The sequence below is a fragment of the Syngnathus typhle genome, linkage group LG8 (genome assembly GCF_033458585.1).
Source record: "Syngnathus typhle isolate RoL2023-S1 ecotype Sweden linkage group LG8, RoL_Styp_1.0, whole genome shotgun sequence".
Classification (NCBI taxonomy): domain Eukaryota; kingdom Metazoa; phylum Chordata; class Actinopteri; order Syngnathiformes; family Syngnathidae; genus Syngnathus; species Syngnathus typhle.
In genome coordinates, this window is record NC_083745.1 from 5,337,341 (window position 1) to 5,360,142 (window position 22,802).

At 40.2% G+C, this 22,802-nt stretch overlaps 6 protein-coding genes across 8 annotated transcripts in view; 2 read left to right on the top strand and 4 right to left on the bottom strand.

The window, feature by feature from the left end:
• The first annotated feature begins 96 nt into the window (after nt 1–96).
• Nucleotides 97–3,602, top strand: dennd10 (DENN domain containing 10). 2 transcript variants are annotated; one of them, XM_061285569.1, is made up of 10 exons: nt 97–505; nt 725–779; nt 1,269–1,465; nt 1,542–1,621; nt 1,711–1,859; nt 2,121–2,232; nt 2,320–2,420; nt 2,539–2,646; nt 2,722–2,816; nt 2,890–3,602. In XM_061285569.1, the coding sequence occupies exons 2-10, from the start codon at nt 734–736 to the stop codon at nt 3,055–3,057; spliced, it is 1,056 nt and encodes a 351-aa protein (XP_061141553.1). In that variant the 5' UTR covers nt 97–505; nt 725–733; the 3' UTR covers nt 3,058–3,602. The 2 variants fall into 2 exon arrangements, with proteins under 2 accessions (XP_061141553.1, XP_061141554.1); XM_061285570.1 differs by lacking the exon at nt 97–505 and having other exon boundaries at nt 512–779.
• On the bottom strand, nt 3,344–6,308 carry sfxn4 (sideroflexin 4). The gene is made up of 14 exons (XM_061285574.1): nt 6,119–6,308; nt 5,869–5,934; nt 5,727–5,783; nt 5,625–5,651; nt 5,410–5,464; nt 5,267–5,292; nt 5,142–5,195; nt 5,006–5,068; nt 4,830–4,898; nt 4,400–4,490; nt 4,148–4,263; nt 3,995–4,080; nt 3,812–3,929; nt 3,344–3,744 (listed from the first exon to the last, which is right to left on the bottom strand). The coding sequence occupies exons 1-14, from the start codon at nt 6,155–6,157 to the stop codon at nt 3,667–3,669; spliced, it is 945 nt and encodes a 314-aa protein (XP_061141558.1). The 5' UTR covers nt 6,158–6,308; the 3' UTR covers nt 3,344–3,666.
• A 280-nt stretch (nt 6,309–6,588) lies between these two features.
• Nucleotides 6,589–8,599, top strand: prdx3 (peroxiredoxin 3). The gene is made up of 7 exons (XM_061285575.1): nt 6,589–6,711; nt 7,222–7,312; nt 7,435–7,576; nt 7,749–7,884; nt 8,012–8,115; nt 8,203–8,368; nt 8,442–8,599. The coding sequence occupies exons 1-7, from the start codon at nt 6,676–6,678 to the stop codon at nt 8,490–8,492; spliced, it is 726 nt and encodes a 241-aa protein (XP_061141559.1). The 5' UTR covers nt 6,589–6,675; the 3' UTR covers nt 8,493–8,599.
• Nucleotides 8,600–8,657: 58 nt separating this feature from the next.
• Nucleotides 8,658–14,893, bottom strand: tm9sf3 (transmembrane 9 superfamily member 3). The gene is made up of 15 exons (XM_061285568.1): nt 14,690–14,893; nt 13,613–13,808; nt 13,158–13,280; nt 12,547–12,707; nt 12,376–12,453; nt 12,146–12,277; nt 11,902–12,068; nt 11,737–11,831; nt 11,524–11,654; nt 10,935–11,074; nt 10,749–10,817; nt 10,530–10,676; nt 10,370–10,453; nt 10,201–10,277; nt 8,658–10,086 (listed from the first exon to the last, which is right to left on the bottom strand). Exons 1-15 carry the CDS (start codon nt 14,780–14,782, stop codon nt 10,019–10,021), a joined length of 1,761 nt encoding a protein of 586 aa, XP_061141552.1. The 5' UTR covers nt 14,783–14,893; the 3' UTR covers nt 8,658–10,018.
• A 249-nt stretch (nt 14,894–15,142) lies between these two features.
• On the bottom strand, nt 15,143–18,354 carry si:ch211-117n7.7 (Monoacylglycerol lipase ABHD12-like). 2 transcript variants are annotated; one of them, XM_061285572.1, is made up of 13 exons: nt 18,013–18,354; nt 17,402–17,514; nt 17,227–17,332; nt 17,025–17,144; nt 16,921–16,951; nt 16,791–16,836; nt 16,467–16,596; nt 16,294–16,331; nt 16,144–16,223; nt 15,980–16,062; nt 15,774–15,852; nt 15,574–15,695; nt 15,143–15,466 (listed from the first exon to the last, which is right to left on the bottom strand). In XM_061285572.1, exons 1-13 carry the CDS (start codon nt 18,090–18,092, stop codon nt 15,445–15,447), a joined length of 1,050 nt encoding a protein of 349 aa, XP_061141556.1. In that variant the 5' UTR covers nt 18,093–18,354; the 3' UTR covers nt 15,143–15,444. The 2 variants fall into 2 exon arrangements, with proteins under 2 accessions (XP_061141556.1, XP_061141557.1); XM_061285573.1 differs by lacking the exon at nt 18,013–18,354 and adding an exon at nt 17,664–17,971.
• A 253-nt stretch (nt 18,355–18,607) lies between these two features.
• Nucleotides 18,608–22,802, bottom strand: part of mocos (molybdenum cofactor sulfurase) — a 4,925-nt gene continuing 730 nt past the window's right edge. The window contains exons 4-15 of the mRNA XM_061285567.1: nt 22,158–22,802; nt 21,969–22,045; nt 21,711–21,910; nt 21,510–21,626; nt 21,083–21,442; nt 20,854–21,016; nt 20,671–20,758; nt 20,117–20,241; nt 19,839–19,935; nt 19,588–19,717; nt 19,386–19,490; nt 18,608–19,311 (exon numbers count right to left, since the gene is read on the bottom strand). Of these exons, the coding sequence (XP_061141551.1) occupies nt 19,171–19,311; nt 19,386–19,490; nt 19,588–19,717; nt 19,839–19,935; nt 20,117–20,241; nt 20,671–20,758; nt 20,854–21,016; nt 21,083–21,442; nt 21,510–21,626; nt 21,711–21,910; nt 21,969–22,045; nt 22,158–22,802 (2,248 nt within the window). The 3' untranslated portion in view covers nt 18,608–19,170. The remainder of the gene's footprint in view (nt 19,312–19,385; nt 19,491–19,587; nt 19,718–19,838; nt 19,936–20,116; nt 20,242–20,670; nt 20,759–20,853; nt 21,017–21,082; nt 21,443–21,509; nt 21,627–21,710; nt 21,911–21,968; nt 22,046–22,157) is intronic.

A 22,802-nucleotide genomic window follows, 5' to 3' on the forward strand; every position in this document is an offset into this window, starting at 1 on the left:
CAGCCGGAGTTGCCAGGTCTTTTGAAATCCCCTTTGTAAGTGTACATTTCCCTTACTTACAAAGGGGGATTTAAAAAAACCTGGCAACTCCGGGTGACCCGTATGTACCGTGAATCCATTGTGGTGCGTTCGCTGACACTCATATGTCAACTGTTCGAGATCTAAATGTTAAATGCTGGTTTTATGTCAATTCACGAGGTGGATACATCTCAGATTTCAAGTAAAACATCCAGCTGAATTGTTGGGTTTGCCAGGACCAGAATCCCCTTGATCTAGGTTAACGGTGGTGTATTTTTGATGCAGAAATATGCGTATCTGAGGGAATATTGTAATTCATTTTAAATAAGTCTGGTGATTAGCCTCGCAGTTCGACCATTAAAACATTTTATACATAGAATCGAATGCATTTTACGCCCACAATGTGATTGGTTATGAGTGGTCAGGTCTCCTGACCCGGAAGAAGGAAGAAAAACACGCTCAGAGCAGCAAAGCGGTGACAGCAGAGGTAACAGAAACTGAAATAACTCATCAGTTTCATAATCGCATTAATTTTCTTTACATTACATCCATGCATCCATTTGGATCTTTTTACATTCAAATAGTTTGCAGTTTTCTTGGTGCCAGTCGCATCTTGATGGTCAAGATGCGACTCTCAGCCAAGAAATAGATGTAGTTTTGTATCCCTCCCGAAATTTATTAGTGATCATATTCTGATATTCTCCAGGTATGGAATATGGCATCAATCGAAACACAGTCCATGTTAAGCGTCGGATTGATTGGTAAGTTAACTTTCTCAAGACAGTATTTTACCTCGTTTTTTTCCATGGGAGATTAGCGATTAATAGAGTTTGTGCTGTAAAATCACATGACAGCAGAGCGAACTGCTGCAATAGCAGAATTCTCACATCTTGTCTTGGTTGCGACACCAGAGGGGCTCAAACTTAATTGATTTGTATTTTTATTTATGTGTCTGTTTTGTTTTATTATGCGTCTGGGCCGCTCCAAGTATTTCACAAAAGAGGGATTCAAGTACTGTCGTAAAAAAAAAAAAAAAGTACATGTTATTCGCCATTTATTAATAACAACCCAGAATATTTCTTTCCACTGTCATTTCAGAAATAAATTTCACCAAACAAAGCCATAAACCTTAGCTGTGGTAGCCTCGAGCGTTTTAAAAAATAATAATAATAAAAAAAAAACGGAGGGGGCGGGGGGTGTTTGACCCTTGCACCAAAATATTGCCTCATTGTGTGTCACGTTATCCCCAGAAAAAGATGTGAACGGTGACACTCTGTGGGTGTGGTGCTATCCTTCGGTGGACTCTGATCTTCGAAGCGTCCTCCTGAGCAAGTGCTGTTTGACGCAGAGCAAGGATGATTTTCATACCTTTGTATTTGGCCAATTCTGCCGCATTTGGTACTACATCAGCACACTTGAGGTAGAGGAGCCAACACCTCTAAACAAGGTAGCTGGCTCATTCATAACAAGCATGGCACAGAAGTTTCTTTTCTTACATCTTAAGTTGTTTCTCCCTTTGCAAGGTCACACATTTGTCAGTGGTAGTTAGAGCAAAAGACTTCAACCCTGAGAAATATGCTGCGCTTAATCGAATACTCTGCAGGTAAAGTGTGTATGCGAAGATGATATCAATACTGATTATTGCACGATTGGAAATGTTCACCTTTAAGAAATCTTTGTTTTACTATTTAGGATGTACATCAAATATGGCAGTCCAGTGAAAATGATGGAGGTCTACATCGCTGTCCTCATCAAAGGTATTTGCCAGAGTGAAGAGAATGGCTCGTTTTTAACCAAGGACTACGATATCCGAAAGGCATTCCTGGCAGGCTCAATCAAAGGTAAAGATATAAAATGCATTTCATTTCATTAATAGATTATCCCTTCATATCAATTGGAAGTGATGTAAAATATAAATTTCCTGGGATAGGGTGACTTATTGAACTTTTACTAATTTAACTTGAATTAAAGACTAGATTTAAAAACAAAACCATCATATCAGATTGAAAGAACATTTGGAACATGTTCTGCAGCAATTTGAACCTTGAAACGAAAGAATCCAAATCAAACTAATGTTTTTTTTTTATTATTATTTATGTTAGATGTGGTATCTCAGTTTGGCATGGAAACCATCATCCTGTACACTGCTGTCATGCTGAAAAAAAAGATTGCTGTCCACCACCCTCGAATTGAAGCGTTATTGGAATTCACGAGGTAAATTTCATCCGAACATTACATTCGTAATTCAATTATTTCTTTGCGTGGTGGCCATGGTTACACACCGTTAATCTTTTCTTTTAGAGCACTTCCTGCTCTCGCGTGGCACAGGAAAGACTGGTCTATTCTACATCCATATGTGCACCTGACTGATACTGAACTGGAGCATCTCAATAAATGCTCAGGTGAAAAGGTTTCCTATTTTCATTTTGTCACAAATAATTATCAAAGGGAGTCACTTTAACTCAACGTTTGGACATAGTTGGAATAAATGGGAGACTTGTAAGTTTTGTTTTTTTACAGGATATATAGCAGGATTTGTCGATCCAGAGGTGAGCAACAGATCGGACCTGTTTGATGTGTATGTCAACCTCCCAGACAGTGTCATCACTATTTCACAGAGTGCCAAAGGTGCTGTAAATTTTTTGCAACACTACAGTACTGAGTAGTATTTTGCCTGACAATAAATGATGTATTCCGACGCAGAGGCTATGATGATGGGGAAGTTACATAAGGACATTGGCAATCTTATTGTCCATTCTGCAGAAGACACGGAGAAGTCAGATGGTCAAGTCGTTAAGGTAAGAGTTGTGTTTTTGTCTTCGAAGCTGTCAGGAATGGAGATAATTGTGACAGCTACATTCTGAATTACAGGACATTTCTTTAAAGACCCAACAAATTCTTGCTCATTTGGAGACCTTGGCCGATCAGTGTGAAGGCTCTAAAATGACTTTGGAATATTTAAAGCAGCAACATTTCCCTCCAGCGACGGAAAACTTCCTGTTTCATCTGGCTGCGGCTGAGCAGATTTTACGGATGTAAGTCTTCTATTCAATTTTTGGATTCTCAGATGCCGTCCAAAATGGTGACGGTTTGGGCACGCCTGTCATTTAAGCAGACAGGACCCTGGAGTATGTATGACAGTAAAAGCGTGCCAAATATGGCGTTGAATTTTTATTTTTTTTAACGAAAGTTTTCTTGTTGACCTCAAATTCCAAGACAAATTCTGTTTTACTATATTGTCACTATGCCTCATTGTTCAATAGGTGATACACAGTGCAGTAATCCAAGTATTTTTTCTGACAAGGAGAAGACTCATACAAACAAGTTTTTGATTTTAAGTTAAATAATAATTTAATTCCATGCCTACAGATTGTTTTCAGGTTCTACCATGTTTTTTGTTATCATGTTTTAGGGTACATTTGCTATGAATGGTTAAGCGCCTCAGTATTTCCTTACATGATGCAATGCATAGAATTATGTAACATTGGGAGGGTTGCATTTATTTTTTATGAACAGATTTGTATTTGGCATCTATCAATGCTCAAAATATTCAGAGTAATAATAAATGTATTGTTAAAAAGCAATGTTCTGCTTATTGACGCTTATTTCTCATTTGCTTCGAGCCCTTTCAGTTTTACTAACTTGAGCTCAAAGTCCTCGGTGGTAGAACAACTGTTCTTCGGCCACCTTGGCCTGCAGGTCTTTGTCAACATTTTCTCTCCTTATCTGGGAAAAACAAGGTCAGATGAGCTCATGTTGATCCATTCAGACGAGAAGATATTCAGAATCTTACCGTTCCAAACTGAGGGTAGAGACTGAATGAAATTGGGATCATCAGACCGAGGACGAGTGCTACACTTATGTGACGGACAGGGGCGACCAGCAGAGAATTCTTCTGGAAAAATCTTGTTCTGCAAGAGAGCACTTTAGTTCACCAATAATTCCAATCTGATGGTTGACATTCGAGTCAACTGACCTCCGTAAGACTGAAACCAGGAGATTGGGAATAGCAGCAGTTGTGCCAAATAGTACTGCTCTGGATAATGCAGTTTCCATCACAGCCTGACAATAGTGCAATAGTGTGGATGACCAACATGTACAGTCGTGTTGATGTTTATACTCCTATTACCTTTTCTGCCGCTGCCTTAGATATGCCAACAGAATTACCATTGGAATCGAACACTTGGATACCATTTTCACATTCTTCCGCTCTGACAGTCAACACGTTGAAGAAAGCAAGAGCAGCTGGCAAGACAAAACACGTTATGCTCTGAAATATATTGTCATCAATTTGTGACTGTCGGGCAGAAACTTTCTATGTCCAAAAATAAATATATCATTTTAAAATTTCTAACGATGGAAATATAAGAGGATAACCAACCTGAGAGTGGGATTGGTGCAGTAAACCTGAAGAAATTTTGGACGAGTATGCTTCTTAAACCAAGACGGTTTATAATCATTTGAGGTAGGGCCTGAAACCAACAAGTACAGGATATTACCACAAGCTGCATTGTCCTAAACAACTTACAATATGAAAAAGACATAAACTCACAAAAGAAGGAATAAGGTACATACACGAGCTGCAGAATAAATTCTCCCTTGCCAGGGATGATGATAATAATTTTTGATTGACAAACAGGCAATTCAGTCGTTTATTTATTACTATGGCTGCAAATTGTATTAGATGAGAATTAGTCAGCAACATTTTGGTGGTGAAACTCTTGTCATCTAATTGCATGTTATTAAACTGTGCATTGTGGTCATGGCTTTCACACCAGCTACAGTTGTCACACAATAATTGTTGTACATACCCCTGCGCATGTTGTATAGGAGACCGTCCCCGCTATCAAAAGGAGCTGCTTCAGAGACGGCGTGTGACCCTGCAGATAAGCAAAAAGTGCCAACTCCTCATTCATGAGTGATTTCATTGCAACTGTCAGAGCAGAGGCCTTAAGCAGGCAATTTAGTATTGAAAAAAGTACATTACCTGCTCTGAGGAGCGATTTCTGTTGGCATAGTTGAAACCAGCAGTGTAACTTTGTAATAAAAACTGCAAGGAGATGTTTCAGTGATGAAAATTGAGTGGTATGAATCACATGGTTTAAAAAAAGTAACTCCCATACCTGCCAAAACAAGGTTGGTTTGATATTTCGATGTGGCAAAAAGCTGGCAACCACCTTAAAATAGAGACATTTTTAATATTCCTCAAACAAGCGGCAGACTATTACATATTTTCGGACGGACGTACCAATGGAGCTGTAAATGGCAAAAATGCTGGAAAGAAATGAGACAAACAAAAAGGGCCTTAGAAGCAGCTAACATATCCACAATTGCACAAAGTTCGATATTATCAATCAGTTCTATGAATATATATTTTTAAATGTACTGTACCTGGAGGGCGGAAAACTAGTGGAAGCGCAGAACCAGAATCGGCATGGACACACGACTGTTAAGACAAACTAGTGGTCAAAATATTAAATTTAGCTTCATTTCTAAGACTATGCGGAAGCATTTAATGAAAACCCCAAATTAAGATATATGTAAAACATAGCCCAAACAAAAATTTTAACAGCTAAAACGGGCCTGTCTCCTTCATTAGTACTTACAAGAGAGATGTTCCATGCATGTGCATCCTACAGGCAGGAAAAATAAACAAACATTGGTACTTGCTACAGTTTCAAAAAAGAAAAGCAAACTGTGCATCTGACCTTTTTGTTGATTATTTCTCCATCTCCAAGTTGGGAGCGACTTTCTTGTATTTCTGCCTGAGAGGAGCGGTATAATTAATTCACAACTCGTGGCACATCACTGGACAGTCTCCAGTCTTGTTTAACTGTTCTTGATACTCACGTTTGATGTGAGCAGAGATGATGGATCCAGAAGATTCACCCAGATCTTTAAACGACTAAATACAGACTGAAATGAAGAGTAACACAAGTTCATCAATGAAAAGATATACGTTATCATATGGTCTATTTATAATTCTTCCTTTGATACTGTTTACACAAATAGCTACATAATACACTATATTATGATACCAACTACATGAGTTATTTCACTAAATATACATATGATGCTGAATCTCTGCTTGCTCAATTACCTCCCCATGGCTCTTCCAGTACAACAGATTGGGATCCATTACATCAATACTTTAATCATCCTTGTAAACTCAATAAACAAGGTTTCCCATTTGAAAATAAAAAAAGATATTCTCAAACTTAAACACAAGCTGTCATGTTGTTGAGGTCAAATAGAAACGACTTCCGTGGTCAGTCACGTGTTCAGTTATAGCTTTAGGAACAGTCGGAAATTTGAGAAAAAGCGTTCATGTTGACGATTAGATTATGATGTTTATTGTTGAATTTAGTTGAATACATGCATGTATAGTCTATTATTTATATTCAACGGAAATTGAAAGATATACATCTGCACGTTTCAAATACTACCAGCAAAGGTTTTTCGTCTTCTGTGTGCACCTGAAGGCATCTTTTATCGATTTTGTTTAATTTAGCTTTTTCTTTCTTTCTTTTTTTGGGGTGTTTTTTTGCATTGAAGAACAACAATAACAATACTAAAATTATATCCATAGTATATGATTAGATAAGACGCGTCAAAAAAAGTAACGTCCACCCGCCCTCTCTTCTGACATCATCCAAAATGGCAGCCAGCATTGGAAGACTCCTCAGGACATCTGTGAGTTTACAACTTACTTTACACTAAATTGCATCACGATGTCTGTTTGCGTTCATTTTACGTGTTAGTAATATCAGTAGAGATGCTATGGAAGAATGCATGACAAGCTTTTTTAGGTTATGCTGACTTACGTTAAACCTGCAGGAGCAACCTCTGGTTTGTGACCTCTTTCCGCCTTTCAAATATACTCTACATTTATTCTACATTTAGATGATCAATTAAACATCATTTTCACTGCCGTTTGTCCCTTTCATGTAAAGCACATGTTAAAATCTAACATACTGTTTTGCTCCAGTACTTCCTGCTGTTAAGTGGTTACAAAACTAAGAACAGGAAGTGCGCAGCTCTTTTGGCTTTGAGCACATGCTCAGTTTGTTAATTATAGATTTGTTTCAAGAAACCTCCCATGGATATTGTAAATTGCATTACATGCTGTAGTATTAGTTAGCCATGAAGGGTTTTCAAAAACGTGATGAGCTGCATGTTAAATGATGACTGTCATTTTTTCAGGCAAGAGTTGCAGGAGCATGTCGGCAAGGTGGTGCTGCAGCCGAACGAATTGGGTCTGCTTCGGTGCTTCCGAGGGCCTGCTTTTCTAGCAGTATGTATAAATGTCACTCTATTTCTACTGAGACCACTTGTCTGAATAATAAGATTTTGCACAAATATAGCACAAAGTAGTGCCTAGTTCACAGTCTCCTAATCTGTCATGTGTTCTTTCAGGTTCTTGCAGATGGGCCGCTGCAGTCACTCAACCGGCACCTGCTTTTAAAGCCACCGCAGTCCATAACGGGGAATTCAAGGAGATGAGCCTGGCTGACTTTAAGGGCAAATATTTGGTCCTCTTCTTCTACCCGCTGGATTTGTGAGTGCTGCCACTCCCGCTGACTAACCTCCAAACATCCTGAGCTGACCTGTGATTTTGAGAAATATTTCCAGAATGACCATCTCAGGCGCATGAGCATGCATGAGCCATGAACAGATGTCTGTTATGTACATTATTGTAAAATGGTTTCCTTGTGTTTGCTTTATTGTAGCACCTTCGTATGCCCAACAGAGATTATCTCATTCAGCGACAAGGCTAATGAGTTCCACGATATCAATTGCGAGGTAGTGGGTGTGTCTGTGGACTCTCACTTCACGCACCTAGCGTGGACCAATACTTCTCGCAAGGTATGCTCCCTTATGGAAATATATTTAGTTTTATTAGTAGTAGTGTTTGTGCAATATTAAGATGTCAAACATTTGCAACAAATAAAAACGTAATTGACTCACGACATCAAGTGTTTCCGTCTGGCAGGCCGGAGGCTTGGGCAGCATTCATATTCCTCTGCTCGCTGACCTCAATAAGCAAATTTCCAGAGACTACGGTGTACTGCTGGAGAACCCAGGCATTGCTCTGAGGTAATTACAATTTAAAGCAATTCAGGGTGAATGCTGCCCCAATGAAATTACATTTCCGTATAATTGTTATTCCTGATATTATTTTAGAGGTCTGTTCATCATCGATCCTAACGGCGTGGTGAAGCACATGAGCGTAAATGACCTGCCAGTGGGTCGTAGTGTCGAAGAGACCCTTCGCCTTGTGAAGGCTTTCCAATTTGTGGAGACCCACGGTGAAGTGTGTCCCGCAAGCTGGACCCCCAAGTCACCAACAGTGAGTTGACAATATTCCAGCCTGCCCATATGAACAAACTCTGCAATTCAAAGTTTTTTCCTTTTCATTTCAGATCAAACCAACCCCCGAAGGATCGAGAGAGTACTTTGAAAAAGTCAACTGATTGGACAGCACTTCAAGTCCAAATAGGTTGTTAAGTTGCTTTATGCACTGTGATATGGAGAGTTATGCTAATAAAACCAGATTTATGGAAAAGTAAAAGCTCCTCAACTGTTGGTGCTAGTTTTTTTTTTGCTCATTCGCACAACAGGCATAAGGTCACAACCCCTGTACATAAACATGTTTATTTCCTCTTTTTACAACAATATGCAGGATGAAAATGTCATCAGACGAGGTGCAAAATCAATTTCAGTGGGGAAGGATAAGAACTGAGAAGGCAGTACAAGTAGGGCACATACTGTATATACACAATATGTAGGGGTAAATAAAGACTTTGAAAGGCTGCAGCACTCTCTGTAGGTATGAAGACATTTAAGTCAAGTGGACTTTTTCATACAGCTCATCCTTTGGACATTCACACACAGCGTGTCCTGTAAGGGGCAGCAAACCGAAAGGGTGCGCGAAAGAAATGGCACACGAGACGCCGAGCCTTTTTAAAGCTTTAAATAATAGGAAAAACCAGTAAGTAAGCTCAAGAGGATCATCCAGCACCAACATTGCATACTTGCATTGTGAAGCCGATCTGATCGGTGAAACAATTTGATCAGTATGGTTTGGTGAAAACCTCATGCAAATTCAGGCAAGATGAAACGGCGCCACCAGCCCCAACCACAACATACCTTTTGTTTTAGCTGATTCATTTAAAAAAAAAAAAAAAACACCATCTTGTAAATCTGTACAACGAAAATACATTTGGGATCTACATCTAAAGGTACATTTAGGTTATATACACTCCCCTCATACATATATTATCTTTACATGTAGACAAAATTCAAACCCAAACATTGAGAAAACAAGACTAAACTTTTGGGGGGGGAACTCATCACATCCATTTAAAAGTCTGTTACTGTACTCCAACTGCAGATCTGACCCTCATTCTTGTCTCCGCAGTCGTCAACAGCGCAACTCGAATCGCTGCCACTGGGAGCGTAACAGGAAAGATTAGAGCCGCCAAAATGGGAGAATGACTCAAGTGGCAGCGTCGAGTTTTGCAGTGGAAGTAAATGGGGAACAAAGTACTTGCACTACGCACTAACATTACTGCGAGTTGACTTCAAGAATACAAAATAGAAATCAAGTCAGAATAACTCTGTTATTGTGACGCAATAGAACAAATAAAGGCTTTCAATATATTTAGGCCTCTTCACTGAAGAGAGCTGCACCATTCCATCCCTAAACATGTCTGGTCTCAGGTGGGACTGGTTTGGAAGGGAAGCCACGCAAGCCTTAAACATTTGCCCCCCAATATTTGTGTGAGCGCAACTGATAAAAACACAACCGGATTTGGATGCCTCATCTGCAGCTATGCATCTGATCACTTCATGTCGCAGCTTTGAAAAATCATTCAGAAAATGGAAAACTACATTGTACAAAGTGAGATTCTCGCAATCTCTTTGCAAGAAAGAAAACAAAAAGGATGTTGTTTGCCGGCTGTCTTCCTGGATATTTTTAGGACCTTGCCGTGGTGCTTTAGTCTATTTTCACATTTGTGTATATCTTCCTAACAAAGGCACTTGTTCCCATGTATCCGACGGCACCTGTAAAACACGCACCAACATTTAATTTCACCAAATTCCCGACAAAATGATGGTTTAAAACCATGTTAGCACTTGTGTCAACGCGACGTCATGTCGTTTGCATGAAATACTGACCACACATGATTCCAAGAGCAGTGCTGAAGACAGCCATGTAACCAAAGTAGAAGGATGTCTGGAATAGCCCGTACATCCTGAAATATGCCAGGGAAGAAACCGTTCAGTTTGCGCAATTGTTCAGTACAACAACGAAAATATAAAAAAAAAAATCATCCGCCAGACTCACTTAGTTTTGAAGAAATAGTAGTAAAAAGAGTACATGTAAACGTAAACTGCGGTGGATGCGGCAGACAGGAAGCTTGTCCATTGCCTGGAAAGGAGAAACGTCATGATCATCAGGTTCTTTTTTTTTCCTCCAACGTTACAGTGTGGGACAAGACGCTCACCATCTATAGTCTTCAGCATTGAGCAGGAAATACGTGCACACAATGGTCACGCACACCGTCACAATGCAAAGGATCACCAGGACCAGCATCATGAAGCCGTAGACGTAGTAGATTTTGTAGGCCCAGAAAGATGTAAAGATGAAATACCTGATGTGGGAGGAAAAGTCAACTTGTATGATTGGCATATATAAAACAACCACTCTCGGGCCGCCGACTTACATTTCAATGAAGATGGACCCGAAAGGAAGGATTCCACCCAGACAGACGATGACAGCTGGCTCCATGAACCTAACGGCACAAAAGTCCACCACACGTGGCTTAGAGCATTTGAAATAAAAAAATTTAAAAAAAGGAGGACACAGGCAAAGGACACTCCTGGTTCCACCTCAAAGGATGCAAACCTACCATTTCTTTTCAGGGATTGGCCTCGGCACAGCGTTCACCCTGCAGGGAAAGTTTGGCTGACCAGAAAGGTTCCTCCCCAAAATCGTTCCCACCAAGTTTAGCGGCAGAATGACGAAGAAGCAGATGGAACAAACAGCCACCTGCATATGGAGACACGGATCATTTTCTTTCAAATCAGTTCTAGGAGACACCAATTAACACATATACCACGACCGTAAAGCAAGGTCACGCTAACTTGACATTTATATTTTATTCTTTCTTTCTTCCCAGCAAACTAGTTGAGATTGAATCAAGCACACCTCTGCTGGCATACAAATTCAATCCAGTTCTTTCACAAGAGTGAATTTCACATGTAAAGCAAACTTACAAATGATTCTATTGGTACAAGTTAAGCAAACTTACAAATGATTCTATTTGTACAAGTTGCGTCCACAGCTAAGTAAACAAGTCCAAATGGAGGATCAGCATCCGGGTTCTTTAAACACACCCATCTCTAACATACCCCTCAGTCCAATCCCATTCCTGACACTCTTCATTTAGAGTAAGTAAATACATAAATTGAAACAAAATCATTTTTTTTTAAACCCACCATGGTGCCAAATGGAATGGCTCTGGAAGCGTGATAGTAGATTGCGATGAAGTTGATGAAGAAGGCAGTTCCGCACACCATTGCCGGGATCATAAAGGCTCCAATGAACATTTGCTTGATCCATCTTCTTCCTGTTTTTGTCAAGAAATTAAAACAAGAACATTTGAATGTCGTATATGACGTGAAAAGGTAACAATCAAACACGATCATTACCTCCTTGTTTTGCGTACAAGCTTCCACCAAAATAGCCATTGACAGGGGAAGTGGCAGCATACACAAAAATGGCTGTGCTCAGCATCGATCCTCTCCTGCGGAGCAAAACGAAACAACTCTGTTACGTCTGCGATTCCTTTCACAGAACGGTAATTACTGACGTACTCTGTGTACAGGTCCTCGACCATTGCCACGATGATGACAATGAGAGACACGGAGAAGATCTGGCAGCCAGAGCCAATGAGTGAAGAGAAAATGAGTGGATGGCTCGAGGGGCGGAACACATCCCCGTGCACCTGCTTCCAGCCGTATTCATCTCCCAGATCTCGGTCCTATTGGGAAAAGCACGGCGTCCTATGAACTCATTTGAAAGTACTGATTGTCTTTATAGAACCTTTAGCGAGCTTACCATGTCATCCATTTCCTCCTCTTTGCTGTACCTGGCATAATCCTTTCGGAGAGTTCTCATCAAAATCATTGACACCAGACCCACCAAGAAGATCACCATCATGAAGGAGTTAAAGATGGAGAACCAATGTATCTGGAAAAAAAGAGATAATATGGTTTCGTTTAGACACGCGCTGGCACCATGGCCGGAACATGCTTGTGACCTCGCGCAGACATTCTCAACTCACTCACCCGGTGCTGAAAGAAGGACGGGTCGAGATACTTGTCAAATCTGTCCTCAAACTTCACATCAGACTTCTTCCATTTCACCTGTGTATGCATTTCGGGATACTTAACACTTGTTCTCAACAAGACCTACAATACAGGCACAAGAGACATTCCAGTAGCTCGTTGGGTACTTACAGAGTAAGACATTGCAATCCTTGTGTTGGGGACAAGTCGAACTTTGCCTTCACTAGTAAGATTCACATCAACAATTCTGTTGCCGTTAAAGCCGATCTCCAATTTCTTGTACGTCCAGAGGTAGTGATCTTCTCCATTTTCATCTGCCTCGCCAACAATACCTGAAAAATGAAATTCAAATTTAGTCCTGGTTGAAAAAGACGGAATATTTTTACCCTGGTCTTTTTTTTTAGTTTTCAAAATCATCCTGGAGTATAAAAACATTTCCAATGAAAGTGTAATAGCTTGGTTTTGCATTCCACAACGTAACGTTTCAGGTTGTTTTAGTACTGGAATTTCAACCGCAGCAGCCAGTGGCGCGCGTCGATGCAGCCACAGCACTCAATGTAGTGGGACGCGCCTCAAAATAGAACAAAGACAAAAAATTCGCTCCCCAGATTCAAGATTGTTCAGCGAGGGAGGGGGCGGGAGACAGGTGCCCAACAGGTAGGGCAACCTGAAAGATGCTACAACTTAGGCCTGCAAATCTTGATACGGCTCGCTCATCAACTTTATAAAGAAACAGAAAAGGCCAAATATACTCATTCTAGAAATTTTGGATTGTCACTTACCCCAGATGGGCAGGTCATCGATGTACATTTGGTACCAGTAGTGATTCTTTATCGCATAAACAAATGCATCCCGTTTGGCTTTGTCCAGCTCAATTTCGCAATAAGTTGTCTGCATGACTTCATCTAGTGAGGTAGAAAAAATGTAGTATAATCAAATTGTCAATGTGAAGGCACACATCTCCAAATACCAATTGAAATCCATCTGCTGAAACCACACCTAAACAAGTATGCCCGGGCAAACAATGAATAACTCTGCTTTTGTTTACCACGTCTACTGTTACCGCCATTGCCATTGCAGTCCAATTAAAAAAAATAAAAATAATCATACCTTAATTACTTGAAATGCTTTTCAATGTGTCTTGGCGACATGTTAAAAGTCAATACCAAAGCAATGCTTTAACATTATTATGAAAGGCTCAGGTATGACATGTTGGTGCGATGCAACAGTAAAGTACCTTTGAACTTGATGTCAAGGCCGCTAAATTCCAACTCCACTCCCTGCAGAGCTTCTCCAAGTGTCTCATGGTAATGACTGATGGTTTTCTTTGTGCCCACACAGAACGGTAAAGAGAAATACTTGTACGTCTCCTGCCGGTTGTGGTAAGGCCCCACTGTGTTCATCCATAATACTACCTCCTCTTTATCTGTGTACTGAAAGGAAAAACAAGAACTGTTACAATAAAGGTCAGACATAATGTGTCAATATCACCATAAGATGATGTTCTAAATTCACCCCCCATATCTGATTGGACATTATTGTCACTGTATAGACCAGGGGTGTCTTTTTTTTTTCGCATTGTAGTCATAGTTTCTTTCGGAGGGCCATTATGACTGTCAACCCAAATTAATGTATGAGCACTTCACATTATATGCAGTAAAAGCTGCAAAACAAACTGACAAATTACTAGTTTTCAAACTCGTCAAATATTTAAAAAAAAAAAGGATATCAAAAGTGAAGACAATTTGCAATTCTAGTAATGACACACGAATTTGATGCACAATTTGTCTTCACGGGCCACATAAAATGATGCGGCGGGCCGTATCTGGCCCCCGGGCCTTGAGTTTGACACTTGTATAAAGTATTGAAGATATTTATTTAACACGCTGCAGTTAACAAGGCATGTGCAACATGCTCAAATCAGGAATACCTGTTTAATTATTAAGGTACGTTTATATGATGGGAATAACAGCACATTTTCTGTGACCGGATAACGCGACTCAAAACTTGAACGCCGGTGCTCCAAAATAGCATTGTGTGCAAGCAAGCCGTGCTAAGAAACCAGCAGGGAAACGTTTGGCCATAAGCACTTAGGCCGATGAGCGTTGACAGGCTAGCTTGCTAATGCTCAGCCTCGCTGTCGTTTTCCTAGCCCAATATTTAAAAATAACAAACACGGCGATTGACTTTTTCTGTCTGCGAACAGAGTACTGCTCGACTTTAAAGTTAAGCAAAACGTTAGCATGTTGCACCGAGCAAACGTCCATTTTTTTAAGCAATCCCCTTTCATTCGGCCTTCCAAACGTAGCCTTACTGTGTGTTCATGTTCATCTGCTTCGACGGATATTAAGGAGCCAAGTAGACCGAGGAACACCGCAGCTGCCACCCTCCACCTGGATGATCCCATTCTTTTCGGCGAAAGTGTGCAGAAAGATCGGGGGTGTTAGCTTTGCAGGGCTAGCCCACCTTCTTCCTGGTTGTATGACTGAGGCGATTTTTTTGGGACGCTCTTCTTCTACGCTTAAGGCGTAAGTATTTTACGATTACTCATCGGATATACTTCTGATTGGCTCGAATGAACCATGTGACTCAACTCAGCCAATCACGCTAAGGAGCGATGAATGAAACGATGAATAAGAAAACGCTGTGAATCTTCCGCAACGTTCAGCCACGTCATCTGATTGCCAGAGACCGGAGCTTCACGTTTACCGAACGCACTGTATGACGTGAAACATGCCACAAATCAAACGCCATCTGAACCATGATCTAAAGCATTTTTAACATTTATTTATTTATCTACGTAAATCAAATTTGTACGCCACATTGATTGGCGTGCATACATACAGGGCTTGTTTTTTTCTGCTCTCAGTGTATGCAAATAAAGTCAACAAAACTAATAAAGACATTACTAAATGACTTACAAACAGAATACAGGGTAATATTTGTGTAGTTACATGTTTGCATTCATTACATCTATAAGGCAATCAACATAAGGCAAGGCATTATTTACTTTGAATAATATATGCTCTCGTATACACATTGAACAACTGCTGGAAGCATCTTCCAACTTCACAAAGACGACACAAACTTTCTGTGGGGAAAATAATATGAAGTTAAGTCACCACCAATTCACATGTGTAGCCAAATATTTAACTTAATATGATATTCTGTGAAATTATCGGTGCAATGTTCCCTCACTTTATGATGTCTGGCAGTCGGGGGTCTTTGTATAATCCATTGTGTAGATATCCTAAAGAACCTTCGAAGGACACAAACTTGACACGCTCTGCATTCGGAGTACTCACTGCTATCTCGTACAGCTGGCGGTAAATGTCAAACATACAATTAATCATCTAATATAGCCATTTCGCATTTGGCAAATAGCTAAATAGTCATACATGCTGAGCACTCTGAATGAGAACCATTGGATCATCTTCTGCATGAAGAAAAAGTAAAGAGCTTTTCATTCTTCTTAAACTGCAGAAAGAAAACATGTTAACCAAGTGAATATTATTTTTCACCAAATCACAATGAACAGTATAAAAATAAATGTAAATAAATATAAATAATTTTTTTAACACCTTCGGCATTACTTCAAACTTACTTTTCCGCAGTGGGAAAGACAATTTTATTTTCGGCCCACGGCTCTGGAAAAAAGTATCCCATGCCAGGAAACTTCCAATAATACTATGAAACACAAAATTAAAATCAATATTGTATATACAAAGTAAACATGAAGTGGCATAAGTGACAAATGTTGAAGCTTACCCATGAAAACACATGACTTGGTAGTTTCTCTTTAGGAAAATGAAAGGTGCCTTCGAGAATCACACCATCCAAAACAATACCTGTTGATACAGTCATAGTCAAATTTAATTGTATTACAGAATTAGTATTTACTTGTGTAGTTGCACCTACCTTCATCTATTAGTTTGACTGCAGTGTTAGTGCTCACTCTGCAAAGTCACACAGGTTAAATAAAAAAAAAAAAAGTTTTTACAAGACTTTTGCTTACTTTCCATGAAAATTGCTAAATTTATTGTTTATAATCTCAGGCAAGTTAGCAGTTGCTATATGCTATGAAAACTGACCCAGTGCCAAGGGAATGTCCCCAGAAGATGACCAGACTGCTTCCACTCCGTTCTTTGACCCACTTGAACACTTTAAGGGCATCTTTCGTGAGTCCAGCTTCAGTCGGCTCACCGCTTGAGTCTCCAAAACCTGTCAAGTTAGATGTAGGTTTACCTTGCCACCACTAGATGGCGATCACACAAAGCGCAAAAGTCGCACCCATGGCAGCGTGAATAAAATTCAACTAGTTTATTATTCCCTAAAAAAGCTTTCATTTATTTGTAGTGATCAATCATTCAGAACTAAAGAGTAAAAAAGAAAAGTAGATTTTTGTTTTTACCAACCTCTGTAGTCAGGCACCAACACATGGTAACCAAGTGCACTCAATACCTGTTGACAAATTAAGTTTTATATAGTTTAGCATTACTGACTTAATTGTAAAGAATGAAAACGTTTGTGCCGTTAATCACTCACTTTTGCAACTCCCACCCGATGAGGAGCGGCCCTGTCAAAACAGTTTGTAAGAAACAAAATAGTTAACAAGTAGGTCAAAATATCCACAACCAAGCCTAACATACCTTGTGCCTGTGTTCCCATGAAGATATATAAAAACCGGATTTCCATCACTCAGTTGGTTTTGGTACCATGCCAAATCTTTGTGGTGTGCCTCTCTCCACTGACTTTCGGGGATTGTGTACCTGGAATAAATCAAAACAACACAAAGCTAAAAATTGGACCATTAAAATGTAATCTCTGTTTAGAATAAAACACTGCACTCACCACACACCAAGAGAAATTCCTTCCTCTGATGTTAAGTACATGTTAATTGTGTGATTTAAGGAGAAATCAACAGGTTGGCTGAGGTCAACAAAGAAGGGAACCTTGACTGCAAACAGAAGACAAGAATAGTTTGAAGTCAATCGAGGATTTTTAACCATATTGGGAATTCACTTACGTCTGTGTTTGTAAACAAGATGCTGCAATAATCCCCGTGACACGACCAGCGTGAAAGGAACCAAAGCAAAGATGACAAATAATACAAATAAACGACTTTTTGTCCACCGGGACCTAGGCAAGGAGAGCAGAGAAAATACACGAGTAAGCACATTTTGTCTTCACAATCCAATACTGAAATGTGCTTTAATCATATTTATAAAGTAAAAGAGTTGGCTGGTGTGATGATAAGGATGTCAAGACTCTACTGGAATCGGTTTGACCTTGCTTGAGGCAACAGCACAAAAGAAGGTTCCAAATATTTCCAGCTCATGGACAACACATTCCTCCCCCTCCATTAACACTGTAATGTGACAGAAGAGCCCTTTGAGTGGAAAGGCTGATCTCTTCACACCCCTCAAGGGAAACATGGGATGTCATTATTGCACAAGCTTCCAAAAAGCTGGCTATCTTGCACAGAAATGTCGACATTTGAACTCGTTTCGTATATCGCACTGATTATTACTTGCGTTTATGTGCAGCCTATATTCGATATTGACGTTGCGCAAGTTTTAGTGACGTATGTGCTTTGCAGCAGGACTTCGAGATTATGACACTAACATGTTAACTTACTCGTTCTCGTGCTTCCTTCTCTGTTTTTTGGCTGTCTGAGCGGAAGTCGACATATCCTTTTTAAGAGGTCTTTGTCTCATTTTGATGAGGGATCGCAATGCGTTTTGCTCCGTAAGCGAACTTTCTTTTAATGAAGACCTATTGTTCGCTCAAAGTTCAGTTTTTCGCGTGTTCGGTAGGCGTTAGATTTTAACTTATTATTTAAGGCGGTGCCAGTCATGAAAATTGCATTTATCAAAAACTCCCAGAAATTCTTCAAAAATAGATAACGCTGATGAAGTCAATATGCAAAAAGGTATTGGGGAGTACGTAAAAAAATGCAAATGTTTAAATTGAATAAATAAACACATTGATGGACAAATAAACACATCGATAAATAAATAAAATAAAATTAAACAAACAAACAAACAAATAAATAAATAAATAAATAAATAAATAAATAAATAAATAAATAAATAAATAAATAAATAAATAAATAAATAAATAAATAAATAAATAAATAAATAAATAAATAAATAAATAAATAAATCTGATCCTCTTGGAACCCATTATGCTTTTTCTTTGGGAGTTTCCGGTATAGATAAGGAAACACAAGAAAAAACAAGGCAGCTTTATGTATTTACAGCATTTCATAAACAAGGTTACTCAATGAGCTTCACATAGTTGCAAAACAACACAGAATAGAGGTCATTAAAAAAAAAAAAACAGAAGCATTTGAAACATTTCAATAGTAAGTAGAAAAATAAAACACCCAAGTATTTACTAAAGGCAATCTTCTTTTCTGTTTTTGACCAACTCAACTACCTCAATTTAGTTGACATTAAGGAAATTCTGGTTCATTCAGTTATTTGTTTTCGACAACACCTTAATCTGCATAACCATGATAGCCAACAATGGAATCTGACGGTAGCATATAAAGGCTGAACAAAAGGGGTCCAAGAACTGACCCTTGACTGAGCCCTTGATGTCATGTCTATCCAATCATATTTAAAACTGTCAATGATTACAAAATAAGTACTTTTCTCCAAGTAGAACCTGAAACATTTAAGATTGCCATCCAGCAGTATCTACAATAAGTGCACTCCATTATGATTTACTGCATATATTGTTCATATTGTATAGATTCAATGGCAGAAATCAGAAATCCCATGATGTTGACTAAGAAAGAGATGTTGGTGAAGATGTCTGACCCGTTTCAAAAGCATGGAGCTTTGGCAGTACGTGGGAGCCAGCACTGAGGACACCAGCTGTTGGTGAACCTTCAGGCAACTGATGGCTCAAGTACACACCAAATGTAATCTAAAAATGCCAGAAAATTGCAAGCAGCATGATGAGAAATCAAGTTGTGAGGAAATCGTTTGGCCATGACTCACCTTTCCATTGCGGTACGCAGAAAGAGACATCAGCGGCTCCTTTGTTTTGGTCCCCGTGTTCTGGTCAACTCCAATCATTTGGCAGCGTACACATTGACCTCTGACCTTTTGATTTATTACACAAGAAGCAAATCCAACTTATTAACAATCCACTTCTAACACACGAAAAGACTTCATCTCATATCCCAAAGTATCAACTCACCCTGAATTGAAGGTTGTCGATAATCAAGTGTGACCAATTATCTTCTTCAAACGCTTCAACCCCCGAGATGACAAAATTGGACCGGAACCGACTGATGATGTTCTGTACGTCAAGCTCTGGATAGTCTTGCCTTTGAAAGGAGTCATGGAAATCCCACATTATTTTCTTGCACTCTCAAAATGATACAGTGTCGTCGCATCCTGACGTCTTTCACTGCTGAGTATTTGAAATACGACTGTGTGAGTTCCTACCTGCTCCTCATTACTTTCTGAATGAGCTCCACACTTGCACGGTTGATCATGAGATACTGAGCTTCATTCACCAGGGAGAGCGACGAGGAAGTGACGGCTGGAAGGAAAATAGTTTATTTTAGCAATTTATTTTAGGCACTCATCTCTGCTGGAAATCCTTAATGATTGTGGAAATTGAAGCTGGAGGAAGCTGGGGTGGGGGGGGTGTACACTTATGCTTCCTGTCTTCAAGTTGTGACAACAACATAACGATCACAGTAAACTTCTGACACATTTACCCGAAGCAGACTTCTCGTTCATACGTCGAGTGAAATCAGGACTTTGTCGTATAAGGCGGCATGGCTGTCCAAGCAAGTCCGAAAGCCACGATGCAGCCTCGTCGCCACAGTCCATCGTCTCCACCCTAGGGAAAGATTTTGTTTAGGACAATGCCGGGGGATACACAGTTTATCGTAAAGTGAAAGTATGTGCAACATTGCATCCGAGAATCACAGCCGTTTCGAATAACTAAAAAATATAAACAGCACTTTGTTACTAATTGTTTTATTTCCTTTTAAAAATGAGGACGTGAGTTTTTGAAACTGTCTCGGCCACATAGCCACTTCATGTTTGTTGCTGCAATACTTTTTTTTAGAAATATTGCAAGCATTTTATCACTGACCTCTTTTCAAAATAAATGTAATATTTGAACAAACAATTTTTCCTGATTCTGTTTTAAAATGCCATTTGTGGTCAAACATTCCTATCCAGAATGTGATAAAAAGCAGAATACAATGTTACAAGCAGCAAGTATAAATATCAAAGTAAGAGTTGTTTCCTGTTCAAAGCTCACCTGTCACCACAAACTTTACTCTGACAGACGGGAAAGCTTGCGTGCTTTTGAGTCCTAATTTCCAGCGCAACCGAAATGCTATTCATCCCTGCAGGACAGTGGGGAAAAATCTTTTAAAAAAGAAAAATGATTGACAGCTGCTTGAGCAGTGCGTCACATTGGCAGAGCTGATGACTGACTGACTTGGTGCCTGCAGGAGCAATTCATTTGAGGACAGATGAACTTGTGGGTGAATGAGGCATAAACGTGGCTCTCTTTTCTGATTCAAGCACACGCCATTTCCATTTACCACCATCCAGGTTCGGTCGTATAGTAAACCCCGAGGTCCAACTGGCCAGTTCTGGACCTAGAAAAAAAAAGACAAACTGTAGAAATATTGGAATGCACAAAAAGTGACACCAAGTGCTCACACCTCAAATGCACCGCATGATTTGATGGGATAGACGTAGATGTTCGTCAACGTATAAGGTCCCTCAAAGTTGTTTGGACGCACGGGTTCAAATCCCTTCAGTGAAACAATTTTCTTTTCTTCACTTTTGTGTGTCACTTCCTTGATAACGATTGTTGTCTCTTCAATCGATATGCTAGCCGCTTTAAGCCCCTCTAGTCTCGCCTGGTCGACCGTCGGCGGTTTGTTCACAAAGCAGTCGACAACAAAACTCAGGAATTTCTGACAGTCGTCAAACGTCGACGTGTAGCCGAACGACACGCGAACAGATCCGGTCGGCTGGCCATCCACCATGTCCATGGTGTCTCCGCAGACGTGGCCGGCCTAAAAAAAAAAAAGACAGTTTCATTCTCCAAGCATTTTGAAATTTCCATTTCCCCAAATCTTTCACCTGCAAGTTTCTCCTCATCTGCTGATTGGTGATGCCAAGAAAGCTCTGACATGCTCCAGTGTTGCAAAAGCAACCAGTCCGCACATGAATGTTGTATAAACTTGCCATTCTGTCCACCTATAAGAAAAAAACAACTCATAAGTGCTGCCATCTGCATCTACCACAACATTTCTTACTCAATATAAAATTCATCCTATGCACCTGAGAATATCCAATTATTTCTCCGTGCGAGTCCATCAAGTTGAAGTTTAATATCGCGCCCTGGGAGCTTGGACTGTCAAATTGGCCTTGTGTGTACATCTGAGCCACCGCTCGCCCGTTGCCATGGCAAAGACTTGACAGAAGCATATAAGTGTAACGTGCTAAGCCAAAGGTGTGCTTTTGTATATTTTGCATTCCCCCTGCAAGAAAGAAACGGTCATTTCTCTGTGCGTCTTTGTTGTGTCGCAGTCGACTTACCGGTGATCCTGTATAATGCATCGAAACTGTGATTGAGGGCAATGATGTCCAGGAAGGAGACAGTACCATCTTCCAATCTAATCCAGGAAAGAAAAAAATAAATAAACACAAGAGCCCGACAAGGTTTGCATGCATAAAATGATGTTTTCAAAGCCCGTCCATGCTTGGCAATGTTGTTCACGGCCGTACCTGTCAGAAAGGTTTGCAGCCTGCACATAATAATCTTCTCCAGATAGGTAAGCTGCTGCTGTGCCTCCTCCAAAATAAGCCTTTTTTAGTATGCCTGCTGCATTGTTGCGGACAAGAAGGGCCCCCAGACCTGTAGGGAAGCCAAATATCTTGTAGAAGGAGATGGGAATGAAATCAGCGGGGCAGTCTCGGAGGTTGAGAGGAGAACAGCTGACAAGCGAGGCCGCATCCAGCAGGACAAACCACTGGCCCAGATGGTCACACGCTGGATAAAGACGTCTTGCCTGGATGCCTTCGACGTGGCTCAGGGGATACTTTGTCCCTGAGAAGTTGCTCTGCGCCGGGTAGCAGAAGAGATGTGGCGTGTGACAAACTGTATCTTTGCCTTGAGTCTTATCTTTTGCCCTATCTTCCACTTCCTGGGGGTAAACAGGCAGGGTAACTACTCCCCGGGTTGACGTTAGACCTCTTACGCCAACGACAGACGTATGGTTGTCGGTGAGATGGCAGAAGTAACTGCCCGCCTCGCTTTCTGTCCGCGACCTCCAGGGGAAGACCTCTGCCGCTAATTTGATAGCGGCCGTACTGCCAGAGGTGAAAATCACTGAGTACTCTTCAGGGGTCGTGTTGAAATGCTGCAATATT